Source organism: Delphinapterus leucas, chromosome 7, assembly GCF_059928025.1.
Source record: "Delphinapterus leucas isolate spDelLeu-1000000601 "Yukka" chromosome 7, BTC_Dleu_Yukka2, whole genome shotgun sequence".
Classification (NCBI taxonomy): Eukaryota; Metazoa; Chordata; class Mammalia; order Artiodactyla; family Monodontidae; genus Delphinapterus; species Delphinapterus leucas.
Window position 1 is genome coordinate 13,418,525 of NC_143135.1, and position 18,589 is coordinate 13,437,113.

At 51.6% G+C, this 18,589-nt stretch overlaps 1 protein-coding gene across 3 annotated transcripts in view; it reads left to right on the forward strand.

Moving 5' to 3' along the window:
• Positions 1-18,589, forward strand: part of LRP4 (LDL receptor related protein 4) — a 51,971-nt gene that overhangs the window by 13,773 nt on the left and 19,609 nt on the right. For 2 of the 3 annotated variants that reach the window (XM_089914105.1, XM_089914104.1), the window contains 26 exons: positions 246-362; positions 801-914; positions 1,271-1,387; positions 1,723-1,851; positions 2,088-2,207; positions 2,609-2,734; positions 3,333-3,458; positions 3,648-3,782; positions 4,132-4,257; positions 4,576-4,806; positions 5,686-5,842; positions 7,470-7,687; positions 7,848-8,024; positions 8,407-8,532; positions 10,465-10,673; positions 10,848-10,929; positions 11,680-11,815; positions 12,576-12,777; positions 14,490-14,679; positions 14,764-14,895; positions 15,828-15,968; positions 16,334-16,420; positions 16,528-16,699; positions 17,323-17,485; positions 17,608-17,833; positions 18,191-18,494. In XM_089914105.1, the coding sequence (XP_089770231.1) occupies positions 246-362; positions 801-914; positions 1,271-1,387; positions 1,723-1,851; positions 2,088-2,207; positions 2,609-2,734; positions 3,333-3,458; positions 3,648-3,782; positions 4,132-4,257; positions 4,576-4,806; positions 5,686-5,842; positions 7,470-7,687; positions 7,848-8,024; positions 8,407-8,532; positions 10,465-10,673; positions 10,848-10,929; positions 11,680-11,815; positions 12,576-12,777; positions 14,490-14,679; positions 14,764-14,895; positions 15,828-15,968; positions 16,334-16,420; positions 16,528-16,699; positions 17,323-17,485; positions 17,608-17,833; positions 18,191-18,494 (4,063 nt within the window). The remainder of the gene's footprint in view (positions 1-245; positions 363-800; positions 915-1,270; positions 1,388-1,722; positions 1,852-2,087; positions 2,208-2,608; positions 2,735-3,332; positions 3,459-3,647; positions 3,783-4,131; positions 4,258-4,575; positions 4,807-5,685; positions 5,843-7,469; positions 7,688-7,847; positions 8,025-8,406; positions 8,533-10,464; positions 10,674-10,847; positions 10,930-11,679; positions 11,816-12,575; positions 12,778-14,489; positions 14,680-14,763; positions 14,896-15,827; positions 15,969-16,333; positions 16,421-16,527; positions 16,700-17,322; positions 17,486-17,607; positions 17,834-18,190; positions 18,495-18,589) is intronic. The other variant, XM_022592079.2, reaches the window with a different exon arrangement.

The window sequence follows — 18,589 nt, forward strand, 5'->3', positions numbered from 1 at the left end:
TAGTGGTTTTGAGCTCCTTGGGCTCTTCTGCCTTCTGAATCCCTGACCACCACTCCCTGAGAAAGCTCTGGCTTCTTAACTGCTGTTTCTGCTTGGTTCTCCATCAGCTGGGGGCAGGCGTAGGAGTCCGTGAGGAAGGACTGTAATTCAGACAGGGAGTTACCAAAGGATTTCTGGCCCGGTTGAGCCTGCCTGAGTAAGTGCACCAGACTGACACTCGTTTCCCTTCTTTTGCCGGGACTCAGTGCTACCCACCTGCTCCCCTCTTGACTTCCACTGTGACAATGGCAAGTGCATCCGCCGCTCCTGGGTGTGTGACGGGGACAATGACTGTGAGGACGACTCAGACGAGCAGGACTGTCGTGAGTGCTGGCGGGCCTGGGCAGGTTCCATCAAGCTCTGCTGGGAAACAATTTTCAGTCAGACAATGATGCCGCAGGGGCTTCCCTGGCAGTCCAGAGGTAGATACTTGGCCTTCCGATGCAGGGGGTACAGGTTCAATCCATGGTCGGGGAGCTAAGATCCCACATGCCTCGCGGCCAAAAAAACCAAAACATAAAACAGAAGCAGTATTGCAACAAATTCGATAAAGACTTGAAAGTGATGCCCCAGCCCGTGGTCTTTGGCTCTTGTCCTTCCACCTCTTCTCTTGGTCAGATAAGCCCCCGGAGACAGCCACCTCCTAGGCTCCCTTGGGAAGCATCAGAGCTGCTTGGCTGCTCTGCTCTGCAAGGCTTTCTGCTGGGCTCCCAGGCGCTGGCCCCACTGCCTGTAGCAGCCTGACCGCTCTGTGCCCACAGCCCCGCGGGAGTGTGAGGAAGACGAGTTCCCCTGCCAGAACGGCTACTGCATCCGGAGCCTGTGGCACTGCGATGGTGACAACGACTGTGGTGACAACAGCGATGAGCAGTGTGGTGAGCGGCGCTCCAGGGAGGCAGGCGGGGTGGCTGGTGGATGGCATGGCCGTGGGGAGAAAGAGCAGCAGGGGCTCTAGCACTGCCCGAACCTTGAACTGCCCAGGTGCCTGGAGCAGCTGGAGGAGAGCAGGAGGGGCAGAGCAGCCAGACCCCCCAGGAACCACAGAATAGGAGCCTGAGGCCCAGTCTCTCCAGGGCTTCGGCTTTCCCCTTGGGAGTCTGCACCGAATCTGTGGTGTCTTGCAGGGCCTGGGTCAGACTCCCAGGGGCAGTGAGGATGGGAGTCAGGGAGGATTGCAGGAGGGTTGCCGGTGGGGCTCCTGCAGGATTGTTGTCCCATTGCGTCCCCCCAGACATGCGCAAGTGCTCCGACAAGGAATTCCGCTGCAGCGATGGAAGCTGTATCGCTGAGCACTGGTACTGCGATGGTGACACTGACTGCAAAGATGGCTCTGACGAGGAGAGCTGTCGTGAGTGGCCCCAGAACTCAGGCTCTTGGGCTGGGATGGGGCAGAGAGCTCCATCCCATGGGCTGAGGGCCAGGCTGAGGAGTGCATGAACAGTGGGCAAGGAGTGTGGGTTCTTAAGAAGTGGCTCCTCCTAGGTTGAGCCAGGGAGGGAACAGGTTCCCCAGGTGGGAAGGGAGGTCTCCCTTTGGTCCACCAGAATATGGGAGTCTATAAGGGCCATCCCAAATGAAACCTGGTTTCTTTGTTTGAGCATCTTGCTCCTTTGAGGAGTCAGGGCCCCTCTCCTCTGTCCAGGACTGAGTGTATTCCCCTCCCCGCCCCTGCCCTCCTTCCAGCCTCAGCAGTGCCAGTGCCCCCTTGCAACCTGGAGGAGTTTCAGTGTGCCTACGGCCGCTGCATCCTCGATATCTACCACTGCGATGGTGATGATGACTGTGGAGACTGGTCGGACGAGTCTGACTGCTGTGAGTGCTCTGGCCAGCTGGGTGGGGGAGGGGAGGCCAGTCTGGGAGGAACTCCTGGGGTGGCAAGGCACAGGTGCCACCTGGGTCAGGAGCTCAGGGGACAAGCTTTTGGATTCCCTGGTCCCTACTGAGCAAAGATAGAAGAGCCTGGGTGCTGGGGCTGTGGCTTTCTGGTCTGCCATGGGACACTGGGTGCAGGGACTAGCTAGAGACAGAAGCCTATCGTGTTTCCGCAGCCTCCCACCAGCCCTGCCGCTCTGGGGAGTTCATGTGTGACAGTGGCCTGTGCATAAACGCGGGCTGGCGCTGTGATGGCGACGCGGACTGTGATGACCAATCTGATGAGCGCAACTGCAGTGAGTGGGGGGCGGTGCCGAAGGCCTGGGCTGGAAGTAGAGAGAGGCCACCACCGGTGAAGCTTGAAGACAGTTAGGACAGGACCACCATGTACAGTCGTGTAGGTTGGGCATGGCCCAGAGGTGCTAGGTGCAAAGGATGCCAGTCCCACAGTAGACGTATCTTCCATGACTCTGTAGATTTATATAGTCATCATGGCAGTTTCCAGCAGATGGCAGTAAAGTGTCTTGAGGAAAAGGCACCTTTTTCCAATTCCCACAGAGATGCCATATAGGCCAGCTGTGACACTGCTGTCAAGAAGAGTGGCGTGGGTGCTGGCATAAAGCGCATTTTGGGGTGTCAGGGTGGTGCTTTGGGCTGACGTGGGGCCCGGCTTTCATTAGACCTTTGCTTTGCCCAGCCACCTCGATATGTACGGCGGAACAGTTCCGCTGTCGGTCAGGCCGCTGCGTCCGTCTGTCCTGGCGTTGTGATGGGGAGGACGACTGTGCGGACAACAGCGATGAAGAGAACTGTGAGAACACAGGTAGAGTCTCCCAGGGGTACCCCAGGCCCGGAGGATAGGGGTGGGAAGAGGGTGTTACTGCTGCCTTTCCATTTGGGCCAAGGTGATGCTTTAGTCAGATCTTGCCCATGACCTGGATTTTTCCTGCTCTTCTCAGTTACCAGTGTCAAATCCAGGCGCATCTGTTGACCTGCAGTCTCATGGCCTGGAACACAGTATCAGGGCTGGGAGTTTCAATGGCCTCTCACATCCTAACTCACACATGGCCGGTGCCTGGTGCTCTGGCCTCGTGAGCAAGGACTGCTCTCTGGCTGACAGCCCCCATGCCCCCTCCCCTAGCCACACTGGTGCCGGACACATGGATGTGCTCTCTCATTCTGTCCCACACCCCTCACCGTCCCACTGCGGTGTCCTGGAGAGAAAACACATGCGGACGTTCAGCCAGCCCTGTCTGAGCTGTTTCCTGCCTTGGACCCCGACCCTCCCACCTTGAGTCTCATCTGTCTCCAGCTCACCCTAGAAAATGACAGGCTCCCATCCTTTTGCTGACCCAAGCCCTGCCCTGATGTGACCTGGGTCTCCCCCGCCTCCTTCCCCATTTTCCTCCCTCCCTCTCCAGGAAGCCCCCACTGTGCCTCGGACCAGTTCCTGTGTTGGAATGGGCGCTGTATCGGGCAGAGGAAGCTGTGCAATGGGGTCAATGACTGTGGGGACAGCAGCGACGAAAGCCCACAGCAGAGCTGCCGTGAGTGTCCCCCCGGGCGCGCCCACCCATGGTTTGTGGCTGAGCCCCACCCATACGCTTCAAAGAGAAGCCTCCCCAGTGACTCTTGCAGCCTCAGGAGCTGTTCTTCGTGGTCCAGGTGGAATGCCAAGTTGGCTGTCTGGGGGAGGATTCTGGGCTCAACTCCCATCTCTGGCTTGGCTGGCACAGGGCCCCGGATGGGTGAGGAGAACTGCAATGTTAACAATGGTGGCTGCACCCAGAAGTGCCAGATGGTGCGGGGGGCAGTGCAGTGTACCTGCCACACAGGCTACCGGCTCATCGAGGATGGACGCACGTGCCAGGGTGAGCTGGGGCCTGGGTGGGAGCAGGGCCAGGCAGCTGTGTTTCCGATGGGTCAGGCATTTGATGGGCGTAACCTCATATCATGATCACAATAGCCCTGGGAGGTAGGGATTGTTATCCCTCCCATTTCAAAGGTGGGGGAACGGAAGCTCAGAGAGGTGAGTTAGCAGAGTTGGGATTCCAGCCCAGCTCAGAGTGAACTCGAAGCCCTTGACCGCTTGTTAAATAGTCTTCCCACTAGGCCTGGAAAGTAGATGGGTATGTGGGCAGGGAAGCAGCTCATCAGCTGGGCAGTTGGGGTGGGAGGATGGCAGAACAGAGATCTCCTGACCACGTTCCGTCCTCACAGATGTGAATGAATGTGCCGAGGAGGGGTACTGTAGCCAGGGCTGCACCAACAGCGAGGGGGCTTTCCAGTGCTGGTGCGAAGCAGGCTACGAACTCCGGCCTGACCGGCGCAGCTGCAAGGCTCTGGGTAAGGGGTGTTGGCATTTGGCTGGGTGGGCAGAGGACTGAGCCTGGCAGCCAGGTGCTCCGGTGCTTGGAGATTTGCCGAGAGCTAGCTGTTTCCATCGCAGTAAAATGGAGCTATGAATTGCCTCCTGAGCCCCAAGCCAAACCCCGCTGGGGTGGGATGTGTACTTTGCAGGCTCCCACCCTTCTAGCACTGATGCTAACAGCTTGGGACGTGCCCTAGTGGGCTAGGGGCCCCCTGGAGCTGGGGGTGCACGCTGATGTTGCCAAGGGCAGCTCTGGAGCCTGGCGGGGGCCCCATTTCTATGCCACGTCCCAGGGCCGGAGCCTGTGCTACTGTTCGCCAACCGCATCGACATCCGGCAGGTGCTGCCGCACCGCTCTGAGTACACACTGCTGCTCAACAACCTGGAGAACGCCATCGCCCTCGACTTCCACCACCGGCGTGAGCTTGTCTTCTGGTCCGATGTCACCCTGGACCGGATCCTCCGCGCCAACCTCAATGGCAGCAATGTGGAAGAGGTTGTGTCTACAGGGCTCGAGAGCCCAGGTAGGGAACGAGGCCCCATGGGGAGGGCCAGGGCCACACCACATGCAGAGCCATCGAGGAAAGAACAGGCGAGGAAAGAACAGGCGAGTGGCTACAAACCTTAGGCAGCGGAACATCTTCTTCTCGCAGTGAAATCTTGGATGGAACTCTAATATGGAAAACATTCATTAGTCTACCTTCATTTTATAGGTTCAGGTTTATAACATCTGCTGGTTGTAAAGCAAACATGAGCTCAATCAGCAAGAGTAATGAGACCGTTTTGATGAATGTAACCACCTGAAATCAGAGATTTGTGGATGACCGTTACAGTTCTCTATCAGCCTTGCATCCAATTAAATTCTGACTTTTGATTGCTTAGTGTTAGGAATATTCTGATCACCCCAGATAAATATATCCAAATGTTTGCAGATTAGAAAAACAAAAGCTCACTTTGCAATCTCAGGCCATTCTACAAGCAAGGGAAGTGGGTTAGAATTTGGTATTGAGCACATTTGACTCAAATGCTTATGGGACTTCTGATGTTCCTCTGTGAACCCCTGAGCCACAATTTGTAAACCCCTGGGCCAGTGCAGTCGGGGACCCTGGGTGTGGGTCAGGGAGCCAGGATTCGTGAAGTGGAATGTGATTGGCTGCGAGGAGAAAATGCATGACCTTGGACAGTTACTTGACTTCTCTGTGCCTCAATATCCTCACCTTCATCGGCATTATAGTACCTAGCTCACACAGCTGTTGTGATGATTAAATGAGTTAGTGTGTGTACCATGGTTAGAAGAGTACCTGGCCCAAGAAACGGCTTTGTGTAAGAGCTGCCCTTGCTTCTATGGCACAGAGGAACCTGGGCTGAACCCCTGACATTTTTCCATGGCCTCTTTCCACTAGGGGGCCTGGCTGTGGATTGGGTCCATGACAAACTCTACTGGACCGACTCAGGGACATCAAGGATTGAGGTGGCTAACCTGGACGGGGCCCACCGGAAGGTGCTTCTATGGCAGAACCTTGAGAAGCCCAGGGCCATTGCCTTGCACCCCATGGAGGGGTGAGTGAGCTGTGGCTCAAGCTCCCAGGTTCCTCATGCAACCTCCAGGGACACTTCCCCCCGCCACCTGGGCCAGACTTTATTGGTAGGGTGTGGGGGGGGGGCGGGCATCCTCACAGGGTGATGTTAATAGCCTTGGCTGTGCACTCAGACACACCTGGATTTACAGCTCTTCAGTAATTGGCTGTATGGCCTTGGGCTAATTAATCTCTCTATGCCTCCATTTTACTCATTTCTAAACTGGTGATCAAAAATATGCCTACCTCACAGCTGTGTGAAGATTAAAGATTGAATGAGATGATGCATTTTAAATGTGGCATAAACACATTATGCAAGTGGTAGATGTTTAGTATTTTTGTTATTAGTTCACAGGGTTGAGCTAATTAATAAAAATTAATAGGGGGCTTCCCTGGTGGCACAGTGGTTGAGAATCTGCCTGCCAATGCAGGGAACACAGGTTCCATCCCTGGTCAGGGAACTAGATCCCACACGCATGCCGCAACTAAGAGTTTGCCTGCCACAACTAAGGAGCCCACCGGCTGCAACTAAAAAAAAAAGCGCAAGTGCTGCAGCTAAAGGAGCTGGCGAGCTGCAACTAAGACCCGGCACAACCGAAAAATAAATAAATCAGCATAAAATAACTTAAAAAAAAAAAACCTGGCAAAGTTGAATGGCAAGAAGCTGGCATTACTTTAAAATTAAAATAAAAATTAATAATTTTATTATTAGAAGAAAGGTCTCCTGAAATGCAAGTTCTTAGCTTCTGGTTTTTAAAACTTAAATGCAGGGACTTCCCTAGTGGTCCAGTGATAAATAATCCGCCTTGCAATGCAGGGGACGCAGTTTCGATCCCTGGTCAGGGAACTAAGATCCCACATGCTGTGGGGCAGCCAAGCCCGCGCGCCACAGCTACTGAGCTTGCGTGCCTCAACTAGAGAGCCCACGTGCCACAAACTACAGAGCCCACGCGCTCTGGAGCCCATGTGCCCTGGAGCCTGTGCGCCACCACTAGAGAAGAGAAAACCTGCACACCACAACTAGGGAGAAGCCCGTGCGCCCGAACGAGCGCCACAACGAAGGCTCCCGTGTGCCGCAACGAAGACCCCACACAGCCAAATGAATAAATATTAAAAAGAAAAATTTAAGTGCAGTTAATCAAGGGGAGTGTCCTCTAAGATCCTACAGTTGCAGGTCAGCTGTTTTAGAAACACAGAGTGTGTGTGTGTGCGCGCATGCACGTGCATGTGTGACATTACAAAAGGCGGTGGTAGACATTGTGACAAAGAAGAAAGTGCTTGTCCTAAGTCGTATCACACTAGTGTATTGTCAGTTCCACAAGGTCAGGATTTTTGTCTGTTTTGTTCACTGCTGCACTCCCAATACCCAAGATAGATATGCCCTGCTCGTAGCAGGTACTCCAAAATTTTTTTTGTTAAATGAATACATGCCCTGTCTAGAGACATTTAAATTCAAATATTGAAAAAATGCTCTGCAGACCAAACAATGTGTCTCCTAACAGTTGGAGTCACATGGTTTAAACCAATAAAAGCCCCCTGCCTGATTACTATCCTGGGTACTTACCCCCCCTCTACTGCCTTCCTCGCAATGTCCTTTTTTCTATTTCCAGTACCATTTACTGGACAGACTGGGGCAACACCCCCCGCATCGAGGCCTCCAGCATGGATGGCTCTGGACGCCGCATCATCGCCGATACCCATCTCTTCTGGCCCAACGGCCTCACCATTGATTATGCCGGGCGTCGTATGTACTGGGTGGATGCTAAGCACCACGTCATCGAGAGGGCCAATCTGGACGGGAGTCACCGCAAGGCTGTCATTAGCCAGGGTGAGGCCCTCCCTTCACTCTCCTTTATCTCTCATCCTACTTCCACTGTCCCAGCCCCCAGGAGCCTTGGCAGAGGGTGAGATTTGTACAGTTGCTGGGCCTGGGCCCAGGGGCCAGGCAGGCCATGTCTAGACTGAGGTCATCCTGGGCTTTCCCCCAGGCCTCCCACATCCCTTTGCCATCACCGTGTTTGAAGATAGCCTGTACTGGACAGACTGGCACACCAAGAGCATCAATAGTGCTAACAAGTTTACTGGCAAGAACCAGGAGATCATTCGCAACAAACTGCACTTCCCCATGGACATCCACACCTTGCACCCCCAGCGCCAGCCTGCAGGTAAAAAACCGCCCACCTGGTGGGCCTCCAGTGCTTCTGAGAGCCTTCCTTGCACCTGTCACAGTTGCCGTTGTTTCTCGCGGGGAAATTTGAGATTAGCACTGATGTGGGCGAATCCCTCCCTCTGCTGGAAATTTAGGGCAGTACAACGTTGAGACTCATGAAGGACTTTCAATTTCACTGTCCCCATCTAATTCATGCAGACATTTCCTGTGTGTCAGGTATTCACTCTGCTCACAGGTGGGGCAGATATAAAAAATGATAAGGCGTAGTTCCTCCCTTGAGGGAACTCATACCCTTGCTAAACCACTACTCACTAGTCTTGGGACCGCTTCTCCCAACCTTTGGTCTTACCCGACCTTCTTGCTCTGGGCTTTTTGAGCAGGGAAAAACCGCTGTGGGGACAACAACGGAGGCTGCACCCACCTGTGTCTTCCCAGTGGACAGAACTACACCTGTGCCTGCCCCACTGGCTTCCGCAAGATCAGCAGCCACGCCTGTGCCCAGAGTAAGTGGGTCTAGGGCACCTGCCTCAATGGACATGCCTTGTGAGGGTGGGTGGAAGGAACAAGGGATAGGAGTTCAGGGATTGCCAGTTGTGGGGAGGAGCTGGCCTCCTCAGGTAGCCCCTGGAGAGGAAGAATGTAAGAGGCTGAGGGCTCCCATGTCAAAGCTGAGGGCTGGGCTTCCCTGGTGGTGCGGTGGTTGAGAGTCCGCCTGCCGATGCAGGGGACACGGGTTCGTGCCCCGGTCCGGGAAGATCCCACATGCTGCGGAGTGGCTGGGCCCGTGAGCCATGGCCGCTGAGCCTGCGTGTCCGGAGCCTGTGCTCTGCAGCGGGAGAGGCCACAACAGTGAGAGGCCCGCGTACCGCAAAAAAAAAAAAAAAAAAAAGCTGAGGGCTGAGGGCCCAGCAGTAGTCCCTGAAGGCTCAGCGACACCACCCAGTCAAGTATGAACTCCTGCAGCCAGGCTTGTGTATCATTTCACCCAGGATGCTTTGTCTGTAGGCAGCAAGAGGGTTCTAGGCCCTTCTACAAAGCAGGGGAATGGCTTCCTAGCTCTTTACCTTTAGCCTCACCCTGTTACAGACTTTCTCTCAGCCCCTAAACCATAGAGTAAGATTAGGACTTCTGATGGTGCTCTGCATACATAAGCCCTGGATAAATAAGTGCCTAGTGAGTGAAAGATAATGGGATTCCCAGGGGGCTCCCTGAACTGCTACTCTGGCTTCCTTTGAGCTCCTGAAGGTGTATTGCCTTGAGAGGGTGGCCTTGTCTAGCTCAGTGGTGCAGGTGCTTTTTCCTAAGAATAGTCCAGAGAAGAGTGATCCAGGTGTATAGCACAACCAGCAAGGGGCTGGGGTAATTCCTCACACATCACAGCTCTTCTCATTTACTGCTGTATGCCCACTGATCCTCTTATCTCTGGTTCAAATCAGATTTCTCTTGGGATCTAGGTCTTTTCCAGAGAGTGAAATTAGGAAAACTATTCAGAGGAACAGGGGCAGTGGTCATTCAACACTTTGATTGAGAACCTCATTTCCTTGCCTTCTTTTGTGCCCAGCTATTCCCAGATTGTCTTAATGAGATGCAAGGAACTTCCCCTTAAAGGTTTCCCAGAGCTTAAAAGAAGATAGCTGATAAAGTTAGGCAGGAAGTGCCTTTCCAAGCAGAATAGTATATGGGGAAATATTCAGACAGACCAGAATAGGGGCAGGGGATGGAAAAGAGCCAGCTGGGAAGAAGCTCTATAGAGGTGTGGCCAGAGCTCCATCTCTGGAGTCAGACCTGAGTTCAAGTCCCTGCTTCGGTGCTTTGTAGCTGTGGGATCCTGGACCAGTTACTTGGCCGCTGTTAGCCTCAGGATTGCTTATCCAGAGAATGGGAATAAAAATGGCATGAACCAAAAAAAAAAATGGCATGAACCACAAAGGGTTGTTATGAGGGTAAAGGAGACAAGGCAAGAAAAGCACCAAGCTCGGTGCCTGGCAAGGAGTAAGTGCTCTGCAAATAGTCATTATTGGCTGAAGTCATGAAGAGCAAGAAGAAGGGATCTAGATGACGGAGTGGAGCAGAAGTCCTGAAGCGGACACGGAGGCAGAGAGGCAGGGTGGGGTTGACAGTGACTTAGCCAGTACACCAGAGGAGCCTGAGCAAAGTAACAGGAGAGGCAAGCTGAGATGAAGCTGACAGACGCTTAAACAGGATGCACCTCTGGGCCCCGGTCGAGTCTACTTCCATTGGATCTTAAAGTCTGATTGTGCCAGCACGGGCTGCCCGATGCTTAAAGGGGGCCTGAGGTGTGAAGAGTAGGGGACAAAGGGCACCAGACCCCAGGAAGTGTGATTGAACCAGATGTCACACAGGTGAGCGTCTGTGTCTGTCATTGTTACTGGATTTAGAGCATTAAAAGAAGACCCCTTTCGGCCTTTGATCAGGTCTTGACAAGTTCCTGCTTTTTGCCCGAAGGATGGACATCCGTCGGATCAGCTTCGACACAGAGGACCTGTCCGATGATGTCATCCCACTGGCTGACGTGCGCAGTGCTGTGGCCCTTGACTGGGACTCCCGGGATGACCACGTGTACTGGACGGATGTCAGCACTGACACCATCAGCAGGGCCAAGTGGGATGGAACAGGACAGGAGGTAGGTCCCAGCGTGGGCCCAGGCCCCCCGGGGAGGGCAGAGATTGAGGGATGGAATTTACCTTCTCCTGGGTAAGGGCTTCCCCTACCTTTGCCAGCCTGTGAATTGGTGGAGTTTGGGCCCCAGAGCTGGGGTGTAAGTCCAGTTGGTGACACAGCTTTGCTTCCTGCCTAGGTGGTAGTGGATACCAGTTTGGAGAGCCCAGCAGGCCTGGCCATTGATTGGGTCACCAACAAGCTGTACTGGACAGATGCAGGTATGGAGAGGGCAGCTATGGCCTGGCTCTCTGGGATCCTCTTATTTAAACCCCTGGCCTCGGGTACAAAGGGCCCAGTGCCCCTCCTAGACCATTTCTGTCTTGACCTGAAGTCCTTGGTAGGTCAGGAGTGGTTGGGCTGCTGCAGAGCTGAAGTTAGCAGCTCACGTCTGAGGTGGGCATTTGCTATTCAAGTGGCGGCTGCTCCTGCTGTGCAGCTTATGCTTGAGAATGCTTTGCGTCATTTCAGATAAGGAACCTACGCCCCGTGGTTTTCCTTCCATCACTGTCTTCGTAAAAGAGGCATTTTCTATTAGGCAGTTAAATGTGGGAGGTAAGGGGAATGCCTTAAACCAGAGCTATCAAAGTGTGGTTCCCAGCAGGATCAGCATCAGCATCACCTGGGAACTTGGTAGAAACGCATATTCTTGGGCCCCACGTCAGACCTGCTGAATTGGAATCTTCGGGGGGTTAGGTTCAGGAATCTCTACTCTCACAAGCTCTTCTGGTTTTTGTGCACACTAAAGTTTGAGAAGCATTGCCTTAGATTATAGGACAGAGTGGGTTGCTTGGGTTGAGGAAGCCTTACTCTTCCACGAAATGGAACTGATCTCTTCCTTGAATTCCTTCTTGAAATTCAATTCACTAAATATCCATTGCGCATTTATCACAAAGTATTTCTTGAGCATCTACGACATGCCGTGCTCTGTGCTGGGCATGGGAGGTAAGAGGGTGAATGACCAAGACTAGTTAATGTCTTTGCCCCTTACTGCTTGGTAGGGACAGACCGGATTGAAGTGGCCAACACAGATGGCAGCATGAGAACAGTACTCATCTGGGAAAACCTTGATCGTCCCCGAGACATCGTAGTGGAACCCATGGGCGGGTGAGCACCAGCCCCTTTGGAACAAGTTCCCCCCACCCCCAGATCTGAGTACTAGGCGGGAGTCTGGAGGTTAGAGAGAGTGGCTAGATCTCACGGGCGCACCAAGGAAGCAAGAGCAGCTATAGAAACCACAGAGCATCATGACAACTCTGTCTCCTTCATGGACAAGGAAACCTTTTACATTTAAAATTTTTTTTCTTTTTCTGTTTTTTGGTTTGTTTGGTTGGCTTTTTGGTCTGCTTACCAAAGTAATCCATTGTTGTTGTTTTTTTTAAAGTTTGTAGAAAGTGAAGATTCCCTATAATCTCACTCTCCAAAAAAAACTGTGGTTAACAGTTTAGGGTATTTTTTCCAGATTTTCTTCTATGTGTATGCGTACATGTAGCGGTGGAGGTGATGGTTTTGGTTTGACAACAATGGCATACTCTTCTGTAACTTGGGTTTTCACTTGGCTATATATCTTAGCTATCTTTCCATTTGATTATATAGATCTATTTTTTTCTTCTTGATGGTTATATAGAATTCTGTTAAGTTGATATACCGTAATTATTTAACCCATCCAGTCAAGGAAACATTTAAGATCCTCGGGTACTTTTTGATAGGGATGTGAGATACAAGACCAGAACCCAGAAGGGGGCTGGGAACTGAGGCAAGAGGCTGGGGTAGCTATAGCAAGCAGAAACCCTCAAACCCTAGGAACCCTGAATCCCCACTGGGTATTAACTGGAAAGCTTGTAAGACCTCCCTTGCCTGTGCCCAGGTACATGTATTGGACGGACTGGGGTGCAAGCCCCAAGATTGAACGAGCTGGCATGGATGCCTCAGGTCGTCAGGTCATCATCTCTTCTAATCTGACGTGGCCTAATGGATTAGCCATTGACTATGGGTCCCAGCGGCTATACTGGGCTGATGCCGGCATGAAGACGATTGAATTTGCCGGACTGGATGGCAGCAAAAGGAAGGTAAGGGTGGCGCTAAGGCATCCTCCCACAGCCGTGACAGCCTCCAGGGTGGCGCTTCCTGGCTGGCAGCTAACAGGACCCAGGGAAGCCTAGGGGTGATCCAGCATGGTGCATTTGCTATTTCTCTGAAACTGCGGCTGTGCCCCAGAGCCCGGGGTCCCTGCTCCTTGATGAAGAAAGGAAACTAGGGATCATAGGGCTTGTGGTCTGGGGGTATAAGTGCTTTCCTGATAACCATCAACACTAATGCTAATTAATCACCAGTTGCATACTGGGCCCATGACCTCTTTCTCTCTTTGTTTTTATTGTTTATTTTGATATAATTTCAAACCTACAGACAAGTTGTAAGAATAGTCAAAAGAGGGCTTCCCTGGTGGCGCGGTGGTTGAGAGTCCGCCTGCCGATGCAGGGGACACGGGTTCGTGCCCTGGTCCGGAAAGATCCCACATGCCGCGGAGCAGCTAGGCCCGTGAGCCATGGCTGCTGAGCCTGCGCGTCCGGAGCCTCTGCTCCGCAATGGGAGAGGCCACAACAGTGAGAGGCCCGCATACCACAAAAAAAAAAAAAAAAAAAAAAAAGAATAGTAAAAAGAACCAATAACTAATATTAGTTAATATTTTGTGCAAAATAACTAATATTTTGCCACATTGTTTTTTTTTTGTTAGCAACTTTGAAGATAATTTTTTATTAATTTTCATTGGAGTATAGTTAGTTCAATGTTGTGTTTTTACAATGTTGTGTTAGTTTCAGCTGTACAGCAAGGTGAACCTACTGTATAGCACAGGGAGCTCTACTCAGTGCTTTGCCACATTGTTATATCATTCTTATTCTCTCTCTGTCCACACACACACACCACACAATTCTTCTGAACCATCTGAGATTAAATTGGAGACATCCTGCCGTTGAACCCAAAATAGTCCAGTGCATATTTCCTAAGAATAAGAACATTGTCTTGCATAATCCCAATATAATGATCAATACCAGGAAATTTATCATTGATACAATATTACTATCTAATCACAGTCTATATTCAATTTCACCACCAATTGCCCCGATAATGTCCTTATAGCTTTTTTTTTTTTCATTTTTCTTTTTTAGTCCAGGATCCAATCCCAGATCACAGTTGTTTTTAGTAATCATGTCTCTTTAATCTGGAACATTTCCTCAGCCTGTCTTTGTCTTTCCTGATCTTTGTATCTTTAAAGAGTAAATGCCAGTTATTTTGTAGAATGTCCCTCAGTTTGTCTGATGTTTCCTTATGATTAAGTTCAGATTATGCATTTGGGGCAGAAATACTACAGTAAGTAAAGTTGTGTCCTGAGTTTTCAATGTGTCTTATCAGTAGCCACCGATGTCAGCTTGTCCCATCATTGTGATACCAACTTTGGTGGTACAGTTAAGGTGGTGTCCACTGTGAAGTTGCTATTTCTCCTTTTGTAATTAATAAGTAATTTGTGCAGAGACACTTTGAGATTATATAAATAATACATGATCTTTTACAATCATCACGCAACCCTTGGAGCCAGGCACTGTCACGATCATATCACAGATTGGCTGACCAAGGCTCAGATTTTATAACCAGCTCTAGCTCAAGGTCACACAGCAGGTGGTACTGGCAGAGCTGCATCCTGCCTCCTCACCTGAGCCCTTGACCACTGCTCTGTACTGTCAGGACTTGCTGGGGCATGACACAAGTGCTGGGTCCCTGGCAGGTACTGATTGGAAGCCAGCTGCCCCACCCATTTGGGCTGACCCTCTATGGAGAGCGCATCTATTGGACTGACTGGCAGACCAAGAGTATTCAGAGTGCCGACCGGCTGACGGGACTGGACCGGGAGACCCTGCAGGAGAACTTGGAAAACCTCATGGACATCCACGTCTTCCACCGCCGGCGACCCCCAGGTAAGCAGCCCTTGGCCCACACTTGCTTCTCCTCTGCTTCCCTCTGCAATGGTCCTTCTCATTGACCCATTCCTCTCCACCCAGTGTCCACGCCATGCGCTACGGAGAATGGCGGCTGCAGCCACCTGTGTCTTCGGTCCCCAAATCCAAGTGCCTTCAGCTGTACCTGCCCCACAGGCATCAACCTGATGCCTGATGGCAAGACCTGTTCACCAGGTAGGTCTAAGCATCACAGACCTAGATAGAGCCTCTCTGGGAGGAGCAGTGGCTCTCTTTCTTCCCTGCAAGTGGACTCTGGTGTGGTCTGAGAAACCTAAGCTTCTAGAGGCTTAGGGGCGAGATGAAGCTTTTAGAAAAAAGAAGAGGCCCAGAGGAGCAGGTAGACAGGATTAGAAGTAGGATCCAACTAGGTCTCATGGTGTCTTCATGCATATTAGAAAAAGATGCTCCTTTCTCAGACACTTTACTTTTATCTGTTGGGAAATTGTCATAATATACTGGTTCGGTTAGAACAAGTCAGTTTTGTTCCTTCTGCCCAAAATCGGTATAGTAAATACTAGAACATATGATATCTACAATTTGATGGTACCTCCTTTGGAAATGGCACTTTTGTGAGTACACACAACCAGCACAACCTTCGTATAACCTTAATTGAAAGGTCTTAGAAGCAGGACCTGGCTGCCCAGATGTTGGATGTTGAGGTTTCTCCCTAGGGGCTGCTGCATGGTAGGCTGCATTTGAACCCTAACTTCCTGGGGAATTAGAGCAAGAAAGGAGCTCTGAATTGTGCTTCACAGGTTGTAGGTAAAGCCCTCCTTCACCTAACATGAAGTTTCTTAAACTTCATGGTAAAAGGTCTTTCAAAGAGATTCATTTTCATGATATTAATAAAGAGTGATGACTATGTATCAGACCCAATGCTAAGGGTTTTCCGTACGTGATCTCTTTTATTCCTACAGCCACCCTGTTATTGTCCCCATTTTACAGATGATGAAAGTGAGCCTTAAACAATTTAAATAATGTGCCCAGGATCACAAAACTAGAAACTAATGGAGACAGGGCATGAACTTCAGTTTGCCTTACTCCAAATCTTCTTAACGGCTGTGCTAGGATGACTGTCCTCTTTCCTTCTCTCCCCACCTGGGCAGGCATGAACAGTTTCCTCATCTTCGCCAGGAGGATAGACATACGCATGGTCTCCTTGGACATCCCTTATTTTGCCGATGTGGTGGTACCAATCAACATTACCATGAAGAACACCATTGCCATTGGAGTGGATCCCCAGGAAGGTCTGTGTGGCCCTCCCTTCTCTCCTGGCCCACTGTCCCTGCCTTACAGCAACTGCTGCCCTTGCTTTCCCACCACCTTTGCCTCCTGGTAAGAGCCTGGGGGCTCCCCGTTCCCTCTGGCACGACCCCTGCCCCATCTCTATAGCACTTTCTCTTTGGTTATGAGGGCATGGGGTTTGGGGGCCTTCTTCTTCATCTCTGCCAAGAGCTATCCTGCTATGATATTTCTGTATTTCCCTTGATATCCTCTGCTCAGGGGTATAGGGCTCTCTGACATGCCCTGGTGTCTCAGGGCATGTTAGCTGTGTGTGTTCCTTTGGGGGGCAGGGTGAAAGTCCAGGCTGAGCCAAGGCTTCCCTTTCCAGGAAAAGTGTACTGGTCAGACAGCACGCTGCACAGGATCAGCCGTGCCAATCTGGATGGCTCACAGCACGAGGACATCATCACCACAGGTGGGCCTTGCTCCCAGCCCGGGGACCACCTGTCTGGCTACAGAGCTGGGGGAGATATCCCATCTGTTTTAAGGCAGGAGCCAGTGTGCTGTCTTGACTTCCTGCAGGGCTGCAGACCACAGATGGGCTCGCAGTGGATGCCATTGGCCGGAAAGTGTACTGGACAGACACAGGAACCAACCGGATTGAAGTGGGCAACCTGGACGGGTCCATGCGGAAGGTGTTGGTGTGGCAGAACCTTGACAGCCCCCGTGCCATTGTACTGTACCACGAGATGGGGTGAGAGCAGCTCTGTGGCTCCAGGCTGCGGGATGGGCTGGCTCAGCTGGGGCGAAGGGGGCCAGTGGAGAGCAAGCGTGCTTCAAAGGAGCACTGAGACTGACCTCTCTGGGGCACTTCCACTTCCTTGTGACTTCTTTCAGGGTGGCAGTATAGTGTAGAGGTTAAAAGCATGACCCTCAGAATCAGAAATCCAGGATTCAAATTTCTTCACCATTTATTAGCTGCGTCTGTCACTTTGGGTCCAATATTTAACCTCCCTGGTCCTCCACTTCCTTGCCTTTAAAACGGAGCCGATAATGAAAATGCATGCCTGTGGACCTTGTGAGGATTAAGTGGGATAATGCATGGAAAGTACTTTTTTTTAATTGTAAAAAACATAACATTAAATTTACCGTCTGAACCATTTTTAAGTGTACAGTTCAGTAGTGTTAAGTATATTCACATTATTGTGAAACAGATCTCCAGAACTTTTTCGTCTTGCAAATCTGAAATTCTGTATTCATTAAGCAACAACTCCCTTTTGTGCATGTAGCTACTTTTCACAGTGTTTGGCATATTGCTAAGTGCTCACAGTATACAGGAACTGTGGAGATAACCAGCTAGTATTGTTTCTTGCCCAGGTTCATGTACTGGACAGACTGGGGGGAGAATGCCAAGTTAGAGCGGTCTGGAATGGATGGCTCAGACCGCACCGTGCTCATTAGCAACAACCTAGGGTGGCCCAATGGACTGACTGTGGACAAGGCCAGCTCCCAGCTGCTCTGGGCTGATGCCCACACGGAGGTGAGGGTCTTGCTCCTGCTGCTTTGCAGAAGCCTGGGGATATGGGAGAGGCCTACTTGGGATCTCCGCTGAGGGCTCCCAGTCTTCTGATAGCCACCCCTCACCCTCTTCTTCCTCTACAGCGAATTGAGGCTGCTGATCTGAATGGTGCCAGTCGGCACACCCTGGTGTCACCTGTGCAGCACCCATATGGCCTCACCCTGCTCGACTCCTATATCTACTGGACTGACTGGCAGACCCGTAGCATCCACCGTGCCGACAAGGGTACTGGCAGCAATGTCATCCTGGTGAGGTCCAACCTGCCAGGCCTCATGGACATCCAGGCTGTGGACAGGGCACAGCCACTGGGTGAGAAGACCCCTAGGGCTGTAAGCCAGAGCCTCTGACTTCCTGGGGGTATCTCAACATCAGAGATATATCCAGAGCACAGAGATGCCTTTACAACCCGAGAGACAGGGACCTGCCTAAGCCCCCTTGCAGGATCAGGCTGTGTTCCCTCTGGGTATGGCTGGTACTGCAACAGCAGGGTGCTGTCACCCTCAAAGGACTCCTGGAGACACCCCTGCTCCTTCTGCCTCTTCCCTGCCAGGCACTGAATCCTGTTATGTAGAATAGCAGACAATCAGGCACAAAAAACTAGGGCCTTTTATAAGATTCAGACCATATTCCAGGCTGGGTGTCAAAACTCATGCTTCTCTTTCTCAGGTTTTAACAAGTGCAGTTCGAGAAATGGTGGCTGCTCTCACCTCTGCCTGCCTCGGCCCTCTGGCTTTTCCTGTGCCTGCCCCACTGGCATCCAGCTGAAGGGAGATGGGAAGACCTGTGACCCCTCTCCTGAGACCTACCTGCTCTTCTCCAGCCGCGGCTCCATCCGGCGTATCTCACTGGACACCAGCGACCACACAGATGTGCACGTGCCCGTTCCCGAGCTCAACAATGTCATCTCCCTGGATTATGACAGTGTGGATGGAAAGGTCTATTACACAGATGTGTTCCTGGATGTTATCAGGTATGAGGGTCCCCGAGACCTCTAGAAGACACAGACCTGCTTCTGACCTTTGATAGGTGAGGTTATTATCTGTGTTGACCTCTAAATGGACTAAG